Source organism: Vidua macroura, chromosome Z (genome assembly GCF_024509145.1).
Source record: "Vidua macroura isolate BioBank_ID:100142 chromosome Z, ASM2450914v1, whole genome shotgun sequence".
NCBI lineage: Eukaryota > Metazoa > Chordata > Aves > Passeriformes > Viduidae > Vidua > Vidua macroura.
Genome location: NC_071611.1, coordinates 22,507,315 through 22,530,888, shown reverse-complemented (window position 1 = coordinate 22,530,888; position 23,574 = coordinate 22,507,315). Strand labels below are relative to the sequence as shown.

The 23,574-nt window shown below is 34.7% G+C and overlaps 1 protein-coding gene across 2 annotated transcripts in view; it reads right to left on the bottom strand.

The window, feature by feature from the left end:
* KIAA2026 (KIAA2026 ortholog) overlaps window positions 1-23,574 on the bottom strand; it is a 62,629-nt gene that overhangs the window by 29,642 nt on the left and 9,413 nt on the right. For both annotated transcript variants that reach the window (XM_054002519.1, XM_054002518.1), the window contains exons 3-5: window positions 21,810-23,239; window positions 14,811-14,887; window positions 9,408-9,497 (exon numbers count right to left, since the gene is read on the bottom strand). In XM_054002519.1, the coding sequence (XP_053858494.1) occupies window positions 9,408-9,497; window positions 14,811-14,887; window positions 21,810-23,239 (1,597 nt within the window). The remainder of the gene's footprint in view (window positions 1-9,407; window positions 9,498-14,810; window positions 14,888-21,809; window positions 23,240-23,574) is intronic.

The following is a 23,574-nucleotide window of genomic DNA, read 5'->3' as shown; positions in this document are numbered from 1 at the left end:
ACTTACCTTTTAAAATAAGGTTTCTGACATCCAGAGCAGCCAGGAAATGCTGACTCCACTCTCTGTGATCGATGCCCCAATATACACTATTCTGGCATACTCATCATGGAACCCCAAAGCAGACTGGAGCCAGGATATTGATACATGGGGTAAGGATTGAGCTTTTTATATGAGTTTTTGTTTTGCTTTTAAATAAACACACACACACAACACCACAATATTATGCAGTTTTATAAGATTGTCTGTAATCTTTACATTATATCCCAGGGACATAAAGTAAAGAAAATTAATAATCTTATAAAACCATGCAATATTGTTGAAAAGGGGTGGTGGTGGAAGGGAAAACTTACCCTTAATAGGCCTGCTCCATTCTGCTGCGGGGTTCTGTGGTATGGGTGACATCACCAGTCTAGTGTTTTCTAGTGATGTCAAACAGAGAGGGAGTTGGTGATCTCCAGCTGCTTTGGACAACAGATACCTAAAGAAAAGAGATCAGTAGCTTTTTCAAATCATATACGGATTAATGTTGAATGTTCTTAATAACTAATTTATGGGCCAAATACTACAATTTCAGGCACTTCCAGTTTTGACTGAATAAGAATGTATGACAAGATCATGTATTCATACTATGTAAACTCATCTATCATTGAAAGTGTTTTAATTTTGAAAATGCTTAGTTACCTTCTACAGCAACAGCTCCTGTGAGTCAGTATCTTTCAGCATTTTACTTTCAGCAACATCATTCTGAACATTATAAATATATATCAACAGCTAACCAACCTCTGATAATCTTTGAAGACTGGGATTAAGCAGAAAGAATGACTTGTAGTAAATTATAAAACAAATTCACTTATGACATCTCTTAATCAATTTTATCTTTGAGCATTTACCAGCAACTAATGAGAAGTCCTGACTCTAGCATGCACTTCCATGACCTATATATCTGATCAAACCAAGCTATATCCTAAAATGATCTCATATTCTCTTCGTTCTACTATAAGCAAATAAAGTAAAACTAACAAAAAACAACACCAAAACTAAGTGCAATACATTTCTTGCTATCAAGACTGTCTTTGTCTCCTGATTTAGTTCATTACTATGAAATGGTTTTCATTCAGATGTTTAGCTACGTTTTAATTTTCTTTAGCCAAAATTACTATACAATCATCAGTGTTGATCAATATACCATGTTTTTAGAAAAAAATATAAATATAAAAAAAATTACATAAACCACAAAAACACAAGAGAAAGTTTATTATCAACATGAGCTTACTGTGAACAGTGAAATTATCCAGCACTGAATTGTCACATTTTACTCCTCCATTAGAAGAACTTCAAAGTTATCAACTAACTTACACCTCTGGAACTTACAAAGAAAATGGATGTATGTAGTATCTTAAACAAAGATCTTAAACAACAGATGTTTACAAAACATCTATGATTTTTAAGTTGTACTTAACTCCCTGTCGTGGTTTGACACGGAAGTGAATTTTTTTCAGAAAGTTGGGGTCAAACCAATCACTGGTCAGGTTTGGATATTGGCACCTGGAGTGACCACTGAAGGCATGGACACACCTCTAAGAACACAGGGGGTTAAAAGCAAGAACTCCCAGGGGAACTCTCTCTTTGGTTCTGGTCAGAGAGTGCAGACTCTCCCCTGCCCAGCTGGGTGGGGAGGGGAAGCCATGTGGCCTGGGAGAGGTAGGCCAGGGGCTGAAGGACTGGAACCGGGCCAGCCCCCTGTGGACTGAAGGGTGGAGAGAAATTGAGATACCTTTGTTCCCCCCGCCTCCCCCCCGCCCAGAGGGAAAGAGACAGAGAGCCTGATGGCATCTGGAATTTGCTGGCAGAGGAGAAAGAGAAGTGGGGGAAGGTGCCCAGCTGTGTCCTCAGCAAAGCTTTCAGTCCTCTGGGGAGTCTGAGACTTTTAACCCTTTCCTGGGAAATGAAGGCTTTGTAAAATATTACTCCTCCTCGATTTGAAGTAGAAGAGAGACACTCTGGGATCTGAGATGTTAGAAGAAGAAATTTTTAGGTGGGAGGAAATGATGGAGTGGCTTGTGGCTGGACGTTTCTTGATAGCCATAGATTGAACCAATTTCTCCTGCAAGAGAGACTGCATTTTTAGGGGAATGCAATGGTGAGCCAAGAGACCTGCTTCAGCAACTACCAACACAGGAATGGCAAGAACAGAGAAAAGCTGAGGAGGGTGTGGTGATGCCCTCAGTCTTCAGGAAGAAGATGATCTCTGTTCTTGAGACCCTCGGCCCCAGGGGAAGAAGAAATGGGGGGCACTGTGGTCCCAAGATGAGAAGCTGAACTGTTGTCTCTTTTGGTCCATGGCAAAGCATCCTTAAAGGAGCCCTATGAGCAGTCTGTCCATGCACGGTGGTGAGAGCACTGTGACATGGAAAGGAGAGTGTCATACTGGCAGATTTTCTCTGGACGGTGCCATGTGTGACATGGAAACACAGGAGGTGGCAATTGTGTTTCCTGGGGGAGGGGGGTCTATGGTGCAAGAGAGACTCCTCTCTCCCTTGATAGACTGAGTATTGATTATCTGAAGGGTGGCAACTTGATCAGGAATTCCGGGTGGTGTCTCACTGTGGTTTGCTGGAAATTGGGTGGGGGGAGGAGGAGTGTTTTGGAGGGTTTTCATCCTGGATTTAGTGTGTGTGTCTTTTATAGTAGAAGTAGCTTAATAAAGTCTTTTTCCTTTATTTCTAACCTTGGGCCTGCTCTGCTCTTTTCCTAATTGCACCTCACAGCATTTATTTTGGGAAGGTGTATTTTCATGGGGGGCACTGGCATTGCGCCAGCATCAAACCATGACACTCCCTCTCATATATCTGAGTATTTTTCTCTTCTTAACTCTGGATATACAAGTGTTTCTGTATTCTTCAGATGAGTGCCTTAAAAGCAGCTGTTTTGCTAGTACTGTGTGCTGACAGGAATGCCTTGAATTATTTCTTCAAAACAATATACTAACTGACCAATATCCAAAGTGTTGTGAAATCTTCTGAATACACAGTAGTATTTCTGTGACAAAAATGTATGAGTACACATTCATCTCTGATACAGAACCCACACTTTCACATTTGGAACTGCAGAAAGGTATATGGCAAAAATGGTTTAAAGAAAGCTTCTCCAATAAAATACATTTATTGGAGATTTAGTCAGTCACACAAAGAAATGCATGAAAGATCAAGAGAAAATAGTTGTGAAAAAAGTAAACAATAAGGACAGAAAACTGGAGAAGCTAAGAAAAACTGTGACTGGGAAAAAATACTGAACGCTAGTGAGATAAGCCCAATTTAAAAATATCAGAGAAGACAATCAAATATTGTGGAGAAGATTTCAAAAGTTGAAGCCTAAAATTGGCCTTATTTATTTGTTATACAACTAAATATTACAAATGCTCCACATCTTCAATGTGTCCTCAGAAGTACAAGAAGCTGCATGGATGTAAATGTGTAAATATCTGTCTCAAAATTCAGTATTCTGCGCTCATATTAGTGTTTTCAAGAGATGCAGGCAAGACATAGAGAAGCAATAACAGTATTTCGAAGTGACTAAAGTATAAATCAAATGTTCAGGATAAGGACCTAAAAAGAGAGTATGTAAGATATGTAACAGATGAAGATACATACTAACAGAGAAACTAAGCTCAAATTAAAAGAAAATGTTTCACCTGCAAGACTTGAAGTGCATCTACTAACACCCTTGGTTTCTCTTTTATTGTAGCTTACTTTTCCTGCAGTTTGAACCTGCAAATGGCTGCGCATACACAGATTTCTCAGATTATAGTATTTACTGTCTGTGTGTACATCTATGTCAATACAGTAATGCTGATGAAAACAAGTATAACTGAAAACCCTTTACATGCAAAAGTCCCAAGCATGGCATATATTTCACTGGGGAGGGAGGAAGTGGTCAGGAGAAGAGGAGGCAGGAATGGGGAGAGGAAGTCAGCCTCTGAATAAAAACGGAATAAGATTTAACCCAATAATAAAAATGTTTCCCTAGGCCACAAATGAGAAGACACAGTAGGTTTTTCCACTTAACTGCTTGCAAGTTGAGGTCTGAATGACTAAAATACTAGTAAGAACCCTAAACTATTTTTAATGATTACATGAGTTTCTACTGAAGGGAAGCTCTTTAGATTCTTGTCTAAACATGGTTTCCCTGCCAAACATTTTCAAACATGTGACAATATTTCTTATTTCTTCACTGAACAGAGAGAGAGTATTTTATAAACTTTTAAAATTAAGCATTTTGCATTATTTTTTTCCATGTATTAACATATTTTAAAAATAAAATGTAGAAACAAAAGAAAAACCTCAGAAAGCAGTCTCGTAGGTTACATACTTAGACCTCATGAACAAATTTAACAGTAGCTTATTTGGAATCTCATAAAAAAACAGACAAGGGAAGTATGTTCCACCCTGGATCAATATACTCCTTTAAATAGCCCCACAAATTAATTTGTCTGAAGTTCTAAGTATTTCTGACCTAAACCAGTGGGTTTTTCACTTTAAATTTTCAGGTGTACTCTGAAATATATATTTCTGCAGGTGACTTAATGCTGCTGAAAACCTCAGTTTCCTTTCAGGCCTTTTGACTCCCCTGCTAGAACAAATACCCATTTCCAAAGATAGACAAAGGCATTCAACCCCATGGGACCAACTCATTATAAGCTCCAGGAACAATAGCAGAACACAAGACCTTTAAAAGGGAGGATTTCACTTTTTTAGCTATTAAGTCAAGAACATCAGGGCGTTATAGACCTCTGCAAACAAAAAAGCTTTTTCTCCAAACCACAATTAGTTGTTACCTTGGCGGGGGTCCTTTGACTAAGTAATTCTCCTTCCCTTAACCTCTGTCTGACTTTTCTCTCTCTCTAGGGATGATGCAGTCTCCTTCTCAGGAAGGTACTGCCCATTATTCGTTTTAACCATCTCAGCTTAACTGTGGGAATCCTGGGCTCCAGTCTCCCTTCTTGCCCTCTACACAGCTATGCATTTATCCATCAGGCTTAGAGGGCATGATTCAAATCCAACAGTGCTACCAAAATAAAGTCTTGCACATCAGTAAACAAGAAATCTTTCCATGTTCATGTTAAAAACTCCATTAATTTTACTGAAAATTCAGCTAGCATCTGCAAAAAAGCCCTAAGTTCATTATTATATGCAAGCACCTGCAGTCCTGTCACTTTCATTCTACACAATGTCAAGTAGGGTTTGAAAAAATAATAAAAAATTCTGCTATGATATGCAACAGTTATGTACGTACAACTGACCAACTAAGCAGCTTAATTAACAGTTTCACGCACACAAAAAAAATCCTTCACATCACATGAGAGGCAGATTATCTGAAAGGCAGTAAGAAGATTTCCATTCACACTGCAAGTGCCACTGATCTGACCAGACAGAGAAGATCTAGAGAAAAGTGGGATCCAAAATGCCAGAGACTGATAGTTGTTATCCTGTGTACTGATCTGACAGAATGCATTACTTTACTGCCTCTTCTCATAAAAGAAATTTTCTATATTAGATTGAAGTCTTTATGTGATTCTAAATATACTAGCAAAATGCTTCCCTATCATGTGTGTTTGTCAAAAATTATTTTTTCAGCAACAAAACTGCAAGTGTGGAATTAAGCCACTTTGAATATCTTGGTCAATTTGCTAGTTATAGAAAATTTCTAGGGGTTCACATTCAACAAATGGCCATGAATATTATATATGCAGTATAAATTTTCAAAAAACAAACAAGAGCTAAAAATTCAATAAAATATCAATCGAATTTTTAGCCAGTATGTTCTTCTACTTTACTGACTGCTTGTAATTTTACCCACACCTTATCTATATAAGTATTAGCAACAAAAGAGACCTAATTTCTACTAGAATCTAATTTTCATTGCTGTAAATTCTGGGCTTTTTCTATCGATTCAACTATTACTACAGTTTTAAAAATTAAAGGATGCAGTGTCACATGTCCTAAGCAATATACAAGAGCTAGAAGCAAGAACTTAAGGCATCACTAGGCAGTGCACAAAACATTAAACTTTAAGTCCTTTAAGTCCCCTTTCTGCACTTTTCACATTATTTCCTTATATTTATATTTCCTTCCTTTATTTCCTGATGATTAAGTTAGGAACAATAGCAAATCTGACAGATTTCTCCTCTTCCTCTGGATATGTGGTAAGGAGAGGAATTGTTCAGGACCTGAAGGAACAGACTTTTTAGAGCACCCTGATAATAGTATCACATACAACTTCAAAATCAGTCCCATTTTCTTTTGCCTGCATATGGACATTTCTGTTCTTACAATGACCACTTAACCTGTAGCAGAATATAAGCATAGGTATTTGTGCAACTCCATGATAAATTACATTAGAAAACTGGTCTGGCTTACAAACAATTCACCAGCAGAAATAAGTAGTTAGGTATATCACAATCTAACTTTAACCATGCAACAGAATTATGCTAGCCTCTTGCACGGGATGGCACAGAAAACAGAAGCTTCCAGAGACACAGGGGGTAGGAACTATTTATTTGGCAGCAGTTTCGGCTTATGTCAGTTGAAAGCATATGTGAAATTGCAGCATCACTTCAGAACTGTGTCTGGAGTTCAAGTACAGAGTTGAACTCTTCAAAATTTAAAAATTTAGGTCAAATTTAATTTTCCACTCTAAACAGACACAGCAAACTAGCACAAAGCAAATCTCATCATTTCTCACCGGAAATCAAGAAAAAGCACAAGGCTTTTTAAAAGGAAAAATACTACTCACAGCTAATTCAAGAGACAATACAGGTACAAAAGTAGAGAACCAAACTGTTTTAATCAGCCAAACAGTGAAAATACTTTCCAACAGGTTTATTATTTCATTGCTGTAAAAGAAAATTGTAAAAATGCCCAAATGTAAAATTATCCATCACTTTCTATTACACAACCCTATTCTAATTTTTTTTAACTTGCCAAACAAAAATATGTCATGTGATTTGTTGTCTCAAGTTAATGTTGTGAAAAGTATCAGATACAACCGGTCCAACTAGCTACAAAAATGAGGAAAAATAGTGTAAGTTTATTCATACTAAAAATGAATAAAGGGACTAAAAAGTCCCTGTAGCTCAGCTCTTTCATTATAGTCTCCATTACTTCCAAGTTCTGGAGAAGGAATTCCTTTTACATACTCTAGAACGGTCTTCAATGTAACAAAAGGGAGGTCACAACTAAGAAAAGGTTATGCTTGAAAGTCTCAATTTAAAGTTAAATAAGCTGTACTTCTAAAATCCGTTCACATTTAACATAACAGTAAAGCTTGCCTTGAAGGTTTTTCTCAGTAGCATGCGCTAGCAACTACATCTGAAATTACCAAGGAGGTTAGTTGTGAAGAAGAAAGATTCCTATGGCTTCACTTGGGTCATTATTGCAAACAAAAATCAATATTAAATTACCATGAAGTAGTAAGAACATCACAATCTTTCACTTAAAACAAGAAAGAAGTCAATGAACAGCATGTAAGTGCGATCATTAAAATAAACTTTCACATTAGGTCAGATTTCCATTGTCAAATTAGAAAATTGTTTTACTTAACAGAATATGCACTTCAAAAACAAACTCAATTCTGGATGCTTCTGATACTGCCACTGTCATTTGGTTAGAGCTGAAGAACGAAAGTCTGCATTTTCTCCAGTTTTTCTGACATCAAACATAATGACACATGGTGTTAGACTTCAAAAATGAAATCCTAAAGACTTTCCTTACAAAGCAAAACTTCACTTTAACAAGTTCAGATTTATGACTATTCACCTAATTTAACACTTCCCTATTTGAATGTTTAAAAGGTAAATATAACATTTCCCTGATAAATATTTTTTTCAAAACTATTATCTCACTTTACTGTTTCCTTATAACCACTTCATCAGCAATTAATCCTAACCCTTTTTCTTTATATAAAAGTTCTAACAACAGAAGTGTTTAGAGACACAGAGTCATGATTTGATAGGTCTATAAAGACACAACAAAAGATTGTCCTTACCTCACAACTACTGAATGCTGAATGAATTATATCTTAATTCCCCTGTACTAAACTGTTTGGGTTTTTTGAGATGGTGCAATTAGAACTAAACATAGTATTCCTGCTGAAGTCATATAACTTACTTAGATAATGACATTATCAGATTTCAGTTTAAAGTGCAATTATGACATATTTAGCATTTGTCTACCCTTGAAGAAGTCATGTTCCTACAGTTTTACTAGTAGACTGAAAGTCTCACCTACACTAAGATTATTGATATGCTGCAGCATATCAATATACTCTATATGCTATTTAGCATATCTATACTCTAACTTTTGGGTTTTTAGCCTATTGCTGACATAGTCTTTCTGATAACCTCTTGGCATTCTTATGATAAAACCAGTTTACAATTTAGCAACTACAGAATAATTTCAAGATTAGGCTGGTATTACTCCTTTGCCCACATTAACAATTAAGCTAATTGCACTGATACTTGTCTTTCAGAAGCCTAACTTATTTGTCTCTCTTCTACCACAGCTCTCTCCCCTACTGAAATAACTTAAGAATATATTGATTCTTCATTAGACTATAAACTTTCACTTGAATTAAAAGCAGCCTGATTTCTAACATAGAAAAATCAACACTTCTAACTACTTTTTTTTTTCATAGAAATGCCACCATAGAAGTGCCTACTAAAGGTTCAACAAACAGAACTACAATGAAAAAAGTAGTAAGAGTTCTGTAGAGAGCTTACTATTCATGTATTTAAACCCATCTACCATTTTAATAAGAATCACTGACTTCTACAAAAGGCATGCTGGATTCTCTTGTCATTCCTTTGAGGTTTCCAGTTGCACAGACTCAGTGATCCAGTGTATATAGGTAAAATTTGTATCTCAATCTGATATCAAAAGCCAGATAGCATGCTTTCTGGTACAAATTCCTTCAATAAATATTAAACATAGTAGATTTTAACAACACATGCGAAAAAGAGGAATTAAGAATTCTAGCTCACTAGAAATTCTGATCAACACTGCATAGGCAGATATGAGAATTCTATCCTGTAATTATTTGTTGGTAAGAACTTGTCCTCAGGACAAAAGAGTCACATGTTTAATGGAGATGAACTACTCATTCTAAGGTATTACCACTATCTATATTTTCTTTTGGCATGGAGAAGTGCTAACACAGGTACTGAATTCACTTACCATAAAAACACTGAGAACAGAGCATTACACACAGAGGAAAGATTACAGTTTCCAGGTATCAACCTTAAGAGGTTTCACGAAGTTACTGAAGAGCATAAAATATTCAGTTGACAGGCCTCAGCAAGTAACTGACACTGTTTCATATCAATACAAGAGAAAGCTTTTAATGTCACATACCGATTTCTTTTTAATGTCCTCCAGATCTTTGAGTTCATTCTCAATCTTTGTGATTAATTCCCTGAGTTCATCAAGATTAGTGCAAATAAGCTAAAAAAACAAATGAACACAAACACTTGGTGATGTGGGACTTGGAAAATGTACAGTGAAATTAAATAAAATTTAAAAGCACGTTATTACGTAGTGCCACCATTTGATTTGTGTTTTCTTATAGTATTTTTAAACATTAAAAAACCCAAGTAAAAATCAGGAGTTGCTGAGAAAAGGAAAATCTAAGTAGAAAATACTCCTATTCTTCAGACGTAAACCATATCTCTACCTGTAAGCTTTCATTTCAAAATGTAGGTATTTTCTTAAAACTTATGTGAATGACAACTACCAAATTTGTCTCAAGTACAGTGATGACTTAGAACAGCTTTGAGTACCAAACAATTCCCTGGCAAAACAAGTATACTAGCTTTGAAGTATGCTGTGTTTATAATATATTACACTCGGTACAACTTTTCTTGAACATAACTTTATATGCTTACACAGAGTATTCTATCCCTGGATATATTCAAAATCTGGATCTGGTGATGTGGTTTAGTAGTTTCGGGCTGACAGCAGTAGTGCTGGGTGGACGATTGGACTGGATGATCTTGAAGGTCTCTTCCAACCTTGATGATTCTAAGGCAACCTAGTCATCTACCAAATCTACCTACTTAATGTATGTTTTGAAAAAGTATTATATTCTTCTAATTCTTGTCTTTAGAAATCAGCTTTTTTATATTTTTTCCTTTCAGAAAATTGATGCTATTTTCTTGAAAAAATTGCCAAACAAAGGTGATCTGTATATTTTGTCTTATCATCATCTAGGGCAAGTTAAAACTTGAAAACCTAGAAATTATTAGGATGTTTGGTTCTTTTGGATTAAGACTTGATTCTTCTGAACACCCTTAGGTGGACATGTTTTCCTTTTTACTGAAAACATGTTGCAATAATTTAAGAAAATAAAATTTAAAAATCCCATGCAAAACATACCCTCACAAAAATGTTTTTATCAAACAACTGCTAAGCATTTTTCCCAAATCAGTAGTTTATAACAACATATTTTTACTTCAAACTCAAGTGCAGTTTTAGATTTTCTGCAAATTCATATTAGAAGAAACACTTTTGCTAGTCACTATTAAAACACTCAATTAACACTTTTAGCAAAGTAAATTTCAGAAACCTCTAGTGCACATGTGCCATTATTTTCATAACATTGTGTACATTTGAATAATTGATGAAATGGAGTGACTCAAATCAAAGTTTACCGTTTTCACATTTTTCAAGTTTAGAATATCAAATTAATAAGGAAATTGGCAGTGTCTTGCCACAGACAGTGTATGCAAAATTTACTTGTGAAAGGTATCCCTCTTAACCTAGAAAACAGAATGGGTAACTCTATAGGTAATTAGGTTCAAAATGCATTAGGTCCCACACTGAAGAAGTCCCAGATACCTTAAATATAAACTGAAGCCAAATACTGTCTGTGTCTGGCCTGTGAAGAAATCTATGATACTATATTATTAAGCAAAAAAGTACATCACAAAGTCCTTGACAAAAGTCAATAAAGGCATGGATAAAGGTTTTCCCTACACAACTATAATCCATTTTTTGACTATACACCTGACAATTCAGTTACTAAATTCTATTGTTGCTTTTTATTTTCTCCTATGAGACCAATTCAAACTACATCAATGTGAAAAACAATGCCAATGAAAAAAGTTTAATTGCCTTGGGGCTGAGGGTGACAGGCAAGAGTAATCAAATCTCTAGTGGCAATTTTAATCAAATGAGACGTACATTTGAGGGTCGTAACTGTGTGTCAATTGCCTACTGATAAAATAAGGAAGGTAACAGCAGCTGAGCTTGGAGGATTTACAGTCAAAATTGGTTTAGTGTTTTAAATACTCCAATACTGAACTGAAAAGTACTATTAAAAGGGTTCAAGAAAAGACTTTGATTTTTTCATTCACAGTATGATTTGAGATGAGAAAATAAAAATGCACACTGACTGGGAAAAAGCTAATTCTCTCATATGGTTAACATTTCCTATCTTAGAGAATTAAGCTAGTGCTTTGAAGGAAGGATGAAAAGAACAGTGATGAAAATAACAAAGTGTAGTGTACTTCACACATTTTGATACGGACTCTAAATGCTATTTCTCCCAATGAGATTCTTATTTATATTTCACTGTTCTTTGCTTATGGCTGGTAATTGGTAGAATTTAGCGATTCAATTTTCTGCAAATGACATTGCCTCCTAACTTCTTTTGTATGTTTTAATGGGTAACCTAATATGAAGGCAAAAAAAAGAGGTATTAATGTTACAATCTAATAATTTTGTCACATTTTGATAGCTTACTGGTAGTTTCACATATGGTTCCTGAAGAAGATGCCTTCTAATCATCTATCATGAAGAAAATAATCTGAAGTGAAAAAATATTTCCATTTTGAATTATCACAGAGAATGAAAGATTAGATCCTATTCTCTAGAACACTACATGGTGGCTTAAAGATTCAGCCTGGAAATGTTTACATTAATGTAATCTCATTAGTTGTGCACATATTAACTGCAACAAAAACACCATCACATCTGGCACAGTACTTACTACATAGAGACTTATTTTTCATAGGCAATAAGCATCCTATTTTTCAATTGTATACCAATTGTATTCCAATTGAAGTAGAAGCTTCAGATATTGAGTAAAATTTCCAATTCAGTGTTCAACTTTCATGTTATGATGCAACCTCAGATCTCAGTAATCTCCCAAAGATCCTCACTTACTCCCAGGACTTCAAGGAAGAAAGACAAAAAAAATCTGCCCTGAACTTTTTAAGGGAAGACAGGGGGCTCAAGCTCCATTCCAACTTGGGACTCTCCTGTAATCAACTTATAAATGAACTCTTTAGCGTCATAGAACCTAGTGTATTCCCCAGATCATTGATGCTCTTTCCTTGCCCCCTTAACTTCAAACTTTCTGCAGATTCTTAACTCACTTCAACAGGGTCTCATGCTTTATTTCAAGTTATTTGTGTAATGACTGTTAATTATAATTCTATTTCCTATGAAGCTGCTCTTTTATCACTGACATCTACATGTGGAAAATGTCCAGATAGCCCCCTCTTGAGATATGCATTTAATATAGACCGTAGATGATAAAACTGAAATTGTTAAAGACACACTGAAACAGAGCATGCATGTTCCTTTTCTCCTTAATTATCACACATGTAGGTCAATACAGCTATGTGTGACTGTACATGAGGTGAAACGAGAAAAGGCTAAGTGAAGCACTGGTTACCAAACCCAAATGTACCCTGAAACTGGGAAAAAACGTCAAAACACATTAGTGTCTCCTGTACATCTTTAAAATGTTAATGAGCAACAGTAAAAAGAAGCTCGGAACTCAGAATAATAAGCAAGAGACAAGTAAATAACAATCTATGAAGCTGTAAACCCACTTCTCCAATAATTCTCAAAATATTAAAACCAGGATTTGGGTTTTGTGCATTTTTATTTGATAAAAAGAATTTAATTTGCATCTGCTTTAGATTTGAGTTTGTGTTGTTGTTTGCAGGACTTTGGGATTTTTTCAAAGCAGGCTTGAGCTATATATTACAAAAATGTCATTCTAAATGTTAGGTTAATTAGCACTATTACCTTCTGAATTTTTGCTAATAATTTATTTTTATTTGTGTCACTTCACATATTAAAAGACTTATTAGTACTAATTTACTAGGCTTTAAAACCAAATAGTGATTTTCAGAAGATCTATACTTAAGTACAGAACCTAATCTTATAAACTAAAATGCCTTCTGGTTGGGTTTGGGTTTTTTTTTACATTTGTAGGCTGCTGGCACATGAAACATACTATATACTTCCTAATTTATTAACTTTCACTTCAAAAGAACTGATGTATAGACATGAATAGCAATATTTTTGTGGTTATGCCCTCCCATCATATCTCACAGGGCCTGTAAGCTCTAAGCTGTTTTAACAAATATTTTTAAAATACACAATTTCATAAAGTTTGGCCATTTGTGTATGTGGGGAAGAGTATATTGAAGCATAAATTACTAGACTCCCAAAAGTCTTAGTATTATTCCAAATAGAAAAGGTTTCATATTTGCAGATTCTTCTATCAGTCATACCTCTTGAAAGAGACAGGTTAAGTTGTTAAAAAGCTCCCTAATAAGTTTAAACTGCTCAATACTAATCAGTCTCAGCCTCACCTAAAACAGATGAGAGTCCTAGTTTTGATCAAAAGAGTCAGAAGTATTTTGCACAGTTTAATATAAGGTTTTAGAGAAGATAAGTATACACTTAGATATATTTATGTTTTATCTACTAAAGCTAAAAGGTTGGGCTAAGTTTTAGCCTAGACTACTAGACTACTTAAATGCTTAAAAGTTGTTTAATCATGTAAGAATTATTTCTAAACTAACTGTATATATCCATGACATGCAGATAATGTGCTTGGAAAAAAAAATTAGACATGTACCTATTTTCTGGAGCTATTAAAAACATTTTAGTCACCACCATTACAATATAGATAAAATCAGTGTACATTTAAATATCACTCATCTCTCAATATTGACTGCTACTACCCAATTTTAACACAAGAAATTCTACTAGCTACATCTGAAACACAAGATCATGATGGAATGAACTGATTCAGGGTGAGGGTCTTACAAAACAGCCATGATTTAATGTGAGCTTACTGGTCAAACTCACACAGATTGCTTTCTGAAGGAAAAAAAAAAAAAAAAAGATAGCCAAAGGAGAACTTCAATCCAAGCAGCCTTTCATACATAGACAGCAATTTAGAATTGAAGTACTGTAACACTTCTACTACAGTACCATAAAGCCATATTAGCATAATTAATACTCTTGTTATTTTTTATAGCCTAAGAGGTCCTAGAGGCCTAGAAATCACATGCTGATAAGGAATAACAGCTGCAAGCAGGGTAAGCACAGTTGCCTATAAAGTTTCTGCAAGTCCTTCAGTTAACCAATCCAGATTTCAATTCAAGAACCACACTGTCACACCTCATACAAAACGAAGTAATTTTAACCCTAACAGTTATATCTACCATAAAAATGTCTTTAACAAGTCCTAGGTTTTACAGGTTTTATACTGTAACAGATATATCTGCCATCATAAACAATACTGAAAATAGTGTTCAAGCTGCACATCAAAAATGGTAAAATATTTTCTACCACAAGAAGGTGAAATATACTTCCAAAAATATCAGTTTAAGTTTTTAAAATTAGAAGATGCTTCAGTGGGTATTTCCAAGGTCTCTATCAGAAACTAAAGGACTTATTTCATAGACATTCAGATTTCAAGTGCTTAAAACAAAAATTAAAATAATTTACCTGAAATTCTGGTATGGTAGACTTTCTGACACTTTTCCTCTTCTTTGTGATTGCTTTTTTAGATAACGATTTTTTTCCTTGTAAGATTAAAAGAGAAAAGCTTCATAATGCTGTTCATTGTACTTTATCAATAAAATCAAATTACATCCAGACTTATAAGTTAAACTGCAACTAAGAGATGGTTTTCAGTAAGTCATGTCAACATGATGAATCAGAACTAGACTCAGCAGAAGCAAGCATCAAACAAGTATCTGTGTACTGCAGTCTTTTGTGTGGAGTGGAAGGAAAAAAAAGAAGAAAACGTCTACTACAGTTTCAATAATACAGCATCTAAAAATCTAAGTCATAAAAGTAACATTGACACCACTCTTCTGAAAGAAGTGAAATCCAGAACTCAAGACACAAACATAAGAAATATAACATCTTACCTGCAAGATTTGTTTCTCTAACACTCTAAAGAATCACACATTAGGATCTGGGATATCTGTATCTAATAGTAAAAAGATACCCTGAAAACACAAGCATCTAGAAATCCCTGATTGAACATATTGAATTTAGCAAGGAAATTAGACTGATTTGTTTTTTCTGCCTGTGGCAATACCTAACATTTTTAGAAGAAGGTAAATAACTTCCTATAATGCACTTCACATGCAGCTGCACTATATACAAACAGATGTAACAAAAAATCTCTGTGAAGGTAAGGAAGGGCTTTACTGCCTGCAGTATAAGAGTTTACAAAACATATGCATTTCTCAAATCAAATACTTATGTCACCAGGCAACACAGCAATGTTTCTTACATGGTTATTTCTACCTCCATATGGTAAATTCAAACAAGATCACCTTTAACTTGTTCACTCAGGCCAAACCCATCATTCTATCATTATCACTTGTTCACATTCAGGATCCCAAAGAATAATTTAAAAGTTTAAACAAAAAGAGAAAATAATAATTTAATATGGAATTTGTTGTCAACTAGCATGATTGCAGGCACTTGGTAATAATACAAGCACAGGCAGATTCAGTATCTAAATTAATGAAAATATTGTGCTTAACCTTCTTCCTAACAGATGCTTTAAGTGTGTGCAAATGCATATGTACACGTACATACAAATATTCATAGATGCCTATCCATCTATTTTTCCAGTTTATTACACTGTGAGTTTCCTGAACATCTTACCTGACTCTGAAATAAACACACTTATGGGACAAGGCACAGGGCTTGAAGAATCTAGATCTGAAACTCCACATAAAATCAAACTATATTAAAATCAATAAAGCAACCTAGAAATTACCCATACCAAACATATTTAAAAACTTAAACTTAAACTACCAAAACTAAATACTTACATATTTCACATTAGAGAACAAGTGATAAAGCAGAGAAGTTTATTTACTAGAACAATAACCCAAACATTCGAACAATGGGCAAAAATGTCCACATGTTTGTTATAGGCTTTATGAATACAGCTGCATGCTACTACTGAAAACAATGCTGTTCATTGAAAGAACTAAAGTAGAGCTTAGAAGCTGTCTTGACAAAATGACAAAAAGAAGTCTGGTCACATGGTGGCTCCTTGCTATAGCCCTTTTAAAAAATATTATCTGGAAATAAAATGGCAAAAAAATAAAGCAGCTAGATTGTCTTGCTTCTTTACAAAAAGGAAAATTTTAATAGGTTTAGAATAGAATTTTCATTCTACTTTAATACTTTCAACATATTTTTCAATAAGTATTTACTTGACTATTTTCAGCATCCAATGCTATGTGATGTATGATGCAGTGTAATTCAACAAGTAACAGTTAAACAGAAATATTATTTCTCTTTTCCCCAGTATATATCCTTATGAAAAGGAGGAGGAAAATTTTTAGAAAGAGTTATAAATAATTAGAAACCCAAATAAAATAAACATTTCTTTCTTCACATTATTTCTTTCTTTCATCTGAAAAGCATGAAGTAGGAAAGATACAGAGTTACAGACAGACCAAGAATTAAAAGAAACCATTTAAAAGCACAAGAAAATGAGCTTTACTCATTAATTAAAAATAGAGTCTCAGCTATCATGAAGCACATCTGTTGGAACATATGTACCAAAAGACCTACGAATTGCTGGTAACTGCTGTGAGCTAAGCACATATCTGTATAGAGCAACATCACAGTCTTTTTTCCCATTTTTTGGACAGCAGATGTCCTATGGTGTGTTTTTTGACATCATGTATGAAAAGTGAAAAAAAAAACCTACTGATACTTGTACCATGGGAGGGAATTAATATATACAGCAAACTACTTATGGCAAATTCATCTTCTACCTCAGTAACACCCTTTTAAAATACAAAATTGATATTAGAAAAAAGTTGTAGTGGTAGTACTGATAATTTCTCCCTCTTAAAAAAGTTTGTACCTGTTTTTCCAAAAATAATTTCTCAGCTTTAAACAATGGTTACAGAAACCAAATCTTTCATAATCAGCAGTTATCTGTAATTCATATGTATTACATAGGTGAAGTACATTTTTGTTAACTACATAAAAATCCAGTTTTGTAACCCAGAGATGTGATGATTCTGGGCATATCTCCTCAGCACCCAGACTTGCAACTGTGTAATAAACTTAAGTATCTTTTCTATGTAATTGGTTACAAACACTCAGCTACTAACCCTGTCTTGGGATAACAAAATCACTAGTGAGAGGCAACTTCTCAAATCACTCCACTGAGGTCTGTTAGAGATCTTTTGTCCATAATCCTGGATGAAGAAACTATCTCAAAGGCTTATATTAATTCCTGAGCAGATGAAGTAACGTTTCTGACAGTAGTTAGATCGCATTTTGAAACATGGTGCACTGTGTCTTTCAGAGCATACTCAACATACAAATAAAATTACTTATTGACCAAAAGCAATCAATAAGAAAAACCTTAGAACCTTAGTATAACCTTATCAAACCTTAGTTAAATATTTATAAATTAAGAATCTCATATACATAATATACAATTTACTGTGCCATAAGCAGTAATTATGTCTCCACACAGCCTTTTCCAGAAGGCTCCATATCTCAGTTTGGTTTCAGTTTAGAGTGGAAGATACTATGAGGCATCTTACCCCCAACAGGAGTTCATAGGAAGTCAACATTTTATTAACCAAGAACCCCTTAGTTGGCTCTGTGAAAATTCTTAGAAGTTCAGTGGGTCCAGGGAAAATCTGACTACCATAGGTTTTCCTTTCAAGCTGAAACAAATGCTACAGACATTGTCAGTGAATAGCAATTAACAAAGTAACATAACTAGAACCTGAACACTAATTATGAGCATCCAAAAACCTCATTAGGGAGAGTAGATATAACTAAAACATAAGTCATCTCAGGTTCGTCTTGCCATCTAAGGGTGAAGAAGGGGAAACAAAGAGATAATCCAGATCTCTTCTAGTACTATTTTTGGCATAAAAATGAGACTAATAAAACATGAAACCCCACAGATGTTCTTGACACTTGTAAATTACTTCAGCAAGAACAATACAACCTATTTATAACTTCTTCTACTTTGGGATCAATGTGATTTGAGAATTGAAACATTTTTACAGATCTAGTAAAACTTTTTATTATGAACTCTGGTATATGAGTTCTTGTCTCTTCTCCTTGAAGAACAAAAGCAATGTCAATCCATGCTTCAAATTATAACATGACAACACAGTGCAATTTTAAATAAAATCTTATTTTAATAATTATTTTTTATAAGACTGCAACTTTTTTCTTGGATATGGAGCAGAGTCTCATTATCCCAGATGGGGCAACAGATGTTTTTAATATCAAACACTAACTTAGTAGTATTTGTCATGGTAGAATATATTTAAATTAGCCCTGTCCAACTGCAAGAATTTCTGTTTTTTTTTCACTAAATTCTAGCAGCAACTGCAGTGTTCTCAAATTAAATAACAGGTCCTGTTGTCTTTCTGTTAACAGATTTGTAAGACACACTTTGTGTCTTTCAAAGATTTGGCAACTACTGTACATATCCTATTTCCTTTTAATCTCCTACTCTTCTATCTTGCTCCCAACAGGTCTTCTTTTACAAAATATAACATGATACAGTATGGAAAATGAAGCATTATTATAGAGTTTTGAAGCTTCCATATTGACACAGCATAAATTTCTATATAGTCAAATGAGCTAAATCGGTCTGAACAAGTGCATTAATATTGCTAATTTACAGAATAATGTCCAAAACCCTATAAAACCTGAGTGGTTTCTGAAGGCAGCGGTACTGAATCTTAATGCATGGAGTACATTGTTACTTGCTGGAATACCCCACTTAATGTTTTCAACATGATCAACAGCTGTTCCTTTATCTACAGGCTAGACAACACGACAAAGTTTTGACAACACCAGAAAGTCTCCAGAAGACTTCTGAAGATTAAACTCCCAAGAACAGTAAACCAGGCACTACAAAATTGCTGCCAGGCCGTTGAATTCATTTTCTCACATTCAAGCAATGCTTGACTTCATACACAAAATGTAATGGTACTCTAAAAAAATAAAATATATAGTAAAATGGACTTCAAACAGGTTGACAACCATGAATTTTCCAAAGTATGAGTATATCGTACAGAATTTACATCCAAAGTTCTTCTAAAATCATGTGCTGTATTGGTGTTTTCTAGATCAACTGGAATAAAAAGAGATTCAATTTACATTTACTACTACCTCCGCATCAGGCACATCACAGTTATTTCAAGCAGCCTCTGGTCCCTTCTATTTTCTCAACCCTACAGATTTTCTCAATTTCATCCAGTCTCTGTTTCAAACATGCAATTGTAGGATTCTCATGCTCTTGCACTGTGCCTTGCACTGAAACTTACCTAACTCCAGTAAAAAAAAAAAAACATTTAAAAATTAATGCACAGCATGCAGCTGTTTACAGAACTGCTCTGACTCTGTCTTTCCATTACATTCAGTACTACTTTGTTAATAATTCTGACACAGAACACTGCCACAATAATAACCATCACCTTGTTTCAAAAACATAGATTCAGTAAAGTAGTCACACCTTTTCAGAAATTCTAGGAAAATTCTGTCACTGTAGTAAAGGTCATAACATAGTTGTATTCTCCAGTAAGTTCTGCTCCCAATATTTCTGTGAAGTATTCAGTCTATATTCAGTATGGGTACCACTGCCACAGCAAGTCAGGAATATGCAAATCATCTCAATAGCAACACAAACTGTGACTCAGTTAGGTTTAGCTGCCTAAGAGAACCAATAGCAGGAAAAAGATAATTTTGTTGAAAAGTAATGAAAGGTACTCACTTTTACATTCCTGATGTTCTCTTCAACTTACTGTACTTTTAAAGAACGTTGCAAAGAGTTATGACTAGGATCAGATTTATAATTTAAGTCTGATGTCTTTGGGGACTCAGAACAAGTTTTACTAAATCACTTTTTCTGCTCTAAGAGCAGAAGAGAGGTAAGAGAATCCTTAAACAGAAGATTTAATTTCAGACAATCTTTAAGAAATACTACTTAGCCTTAAACATTAGGAAACATTACAAAACAAGTTATTTGGACAAATTGAATCCAATCCTATCCATTTCAGCGTAGCAGCTACAGAACCAATGGAGGTTTAACAACCATAGGAATAAAAGCGCTTTCTTGCAATGATGTAAAGTTAATGCAAAATTTTCTCCAGATAGGTCAAATGAAGAAGTAGTAAGAATAAGATGGGGAATGTGTCAACATATCAGGAGATAAAGGACACATCTCCAAACTAGAGACCTTGTTTGCCATTTGGGTTGTTATTCAGTTTGCTTGGTTTTAAGAAGACTGAAAACAGTGACACGTTTGGAGAGCTAAGTCACAAAGGCAAATGTAAAATACATTTGTTTCCCTGAATACTACATATATGAACTTCAACTGCAACTCTTGAAACTTCTGTTTAGATGTGGGCAGTGAAATATTTTAGAAGAAGGAATTTGTGATTTAAATAGTAAGACAGTTCTTTGGCTGTTATGTGCAAATACTGAGGATCTAAATATTACTTGTTCTCTTAGCTTTAAATTTTGATTTCTAGCTACATGCACTGCCATCAGACCCTGCCTAGCTTCTTAACCTTTAGAAGACATTTTTTTGTCACTCAGATTCTTGGTTTTGGCTTTCTGCTTTTCAGATGAAATCCAATATTTATCTCTCAGTCTGCACTGTTCTGAAAAGCAGCCTGTCACTTAAAAAATATAATGTTGGAAAGAATCTGCTAAAATCTAGCACAGATGACATAGCTCAGGACTCAAAAGGATTAAGCTTTTACGTTGCTTCACATGACATCAAAAATACTACAGCTACATGAACAATTTGAACTTACTTAAGGTTTTTGTAACTTTACTGTTTGCAAATACCTTTGAAATTTTCCAGTGAGTTAACCGAAATCTGGGTTGTGTATCACTTACCTGACACACTTAACCAGATGTTGCCCAATTCTGCAATAAAAATGTCATCAGCAGAAATTCTGATGCTGATGCATCCTGATTGTTGGACCCAGGCCCAGTCAAAACAGTACTGTTCGGTGACCTACGATTGCACAGTTTTACTCTGAATGACTTTAGATTCATCATCTCATGTAATTACTCTGTGTTTCATCATAATTCGGATAATATTACCAGAAAATGGAGAAACATTTCCACAATTGCTATAAGATACCATCAAATGCCTTCAAGTGACACTCTGATGCTAACCAGTCAGTTACATTTATTCTCCTGAATATTTTTTGCAACAAATTAACTCTTGCAATTGATTGTGTTCTCTAAAGATACATTCTGCAAATGAATCACAGTTTAATCAACCGATTTTTTATATGCTTGTGTTATTGGGTAGGTAACTTTGACTCTGAAGTTAATATCCAAATTGCCTAATGCAGTAAGATTCTCCTTTTCACAAAATAAAATGTAGACTTATCAACTAAGAAAAGAACTTAAAAATCTGTATCCTCCTGATTTTTACTGTAAGTAAAAGTGCCAACTTACCAGACTTGTGCTTCTTATGTTTTGCTTTCTTTTTAATTAAAAATAACTTGTTCTGGATCTCAGATTTGTAAGATTTGAATGGATGAAGATGAATCTCACGCTTTCTTTGCAAGTCATCAAGTTTTCTCTGTAGATTTTCATTTAGAATGTCCTTCAACTTCTTTTTTTTCTTTTTCTTCTTTTTTGCCAGCGTCTTATTTAGTTTCTTATTATTTTGCAGTAAGGTCTCTAGTACTGTTTCTTCAGCAGATTCATGATAATTTCTGCCTTGGTTTTCATTATAAGTGCCATTGACGTGCATTTGGCAAGCTTTCAGTGTGTTCTCCTTGAATGGACTCAGGTCAGATCTTACTCTGGCTATTTCAGTGCAACCTTGTCCATTCTCCACATCTGTTAATTCTTTTGAACTAGGGTGACCACCTATATCCACAATCTCTCCTGAAGTAATCAAATTCCTGAAGTTCTTTTTATAACAACCAGTTTTTTTGATGTCACAAACTCTTGAGGCTTTTATTTCACAGTCAACCTTCATTTCCTCTGTAGTGACTCTAAAGCTACCTAAACGTGTTCTTTTCTCTGGACAGATAACAATGTCCATACTTTTCTCTCCATCTGTCTTGGAATGACACAGCAGTTCTCTCCCAGCAGAACTGACCTCCCCATTGCTTTTGCTTCCATATTCATGTTTTACTCTTTCCAATTTAATACGTGGCACTTTTTTAACCTTGATGGGAAGAGATGGAAATTCAGGAGCCTGAAAAGGTTTTTGTTTGTAAATTCGAATATCTGCACCACAGAACTGTGGAAAGTGAACATACGCATTTTCCAAGCAGTCATAACCAAGAATTACTTCTCTGCATTCATGGATAGGCTGACCTAGAACCGCATCCTGAACATCCTTTTGTGTTTCATATACAAAGTCACAGAGACCTTTTAGCAGCCATACTTTTTGATAGAATGGTAGCTCATGAAATGGTTTTTCCTCCAAGGGATTAACTTCTCCGAGAACTTTGAAAAACTGGGGACACAATCCAAGCTTTTCTGCAGCACCATTAGGATTGTCGGTCTGACCCACAACAGTATACCAGTGTTGCACTTTCTTTCTGAGTGCTGCTTCCCAAGTCCTGTAGGAAAATGTAGGCCTGCGATGTAATGTAGGTCTGCGATGAGGAGGACTTAACAAAGAAGTCATTATTTTAGATAAAAAAACATTACACTGAGGCATCAGAAGACAGCGTTCCAATTCATAGAATACTATTTCAGGTAAATTTAAAATCTGTTGTGCCAAGCAAAGAAAATGACCAATAGCTGGGATCTCCCACATTGTCTCCATCCTTGTAGGTGCTGCTTGAGCTAAAAGTGATTTTTCCCATTCTTCTATTTCTTTCTGACTAGCTTCTTCTGCTTCTTTTCTTTCTTGCTCTCTCTGCCTATTAAAAGAAATTTCATGAAAATTCAGATAGTAGATGAACAAAAAGAAACGAGGAAAAAAACCAGAACCACAGTATGTCAAACATACTTATCTCGAAGTTAAAAAGAGCACAGTAAAACTGAAGTTTTACTTCAGTTTGTCTTACTATGCAGTGCAGAACACATCAACCAAAATGGGAAATAATTCTCTTTTTTTTTCTACTACCACTAGTTTAAAAAAGGGGAAAAGATAAGAAAAAAGCCTGGCATATATCAATAGTTTGAGTTGTTAAGAGTTTCAGGTATTAAAAAAAAAAGTATTTCCTTCCTCAATCCCTTTTAATCATAATTAAAT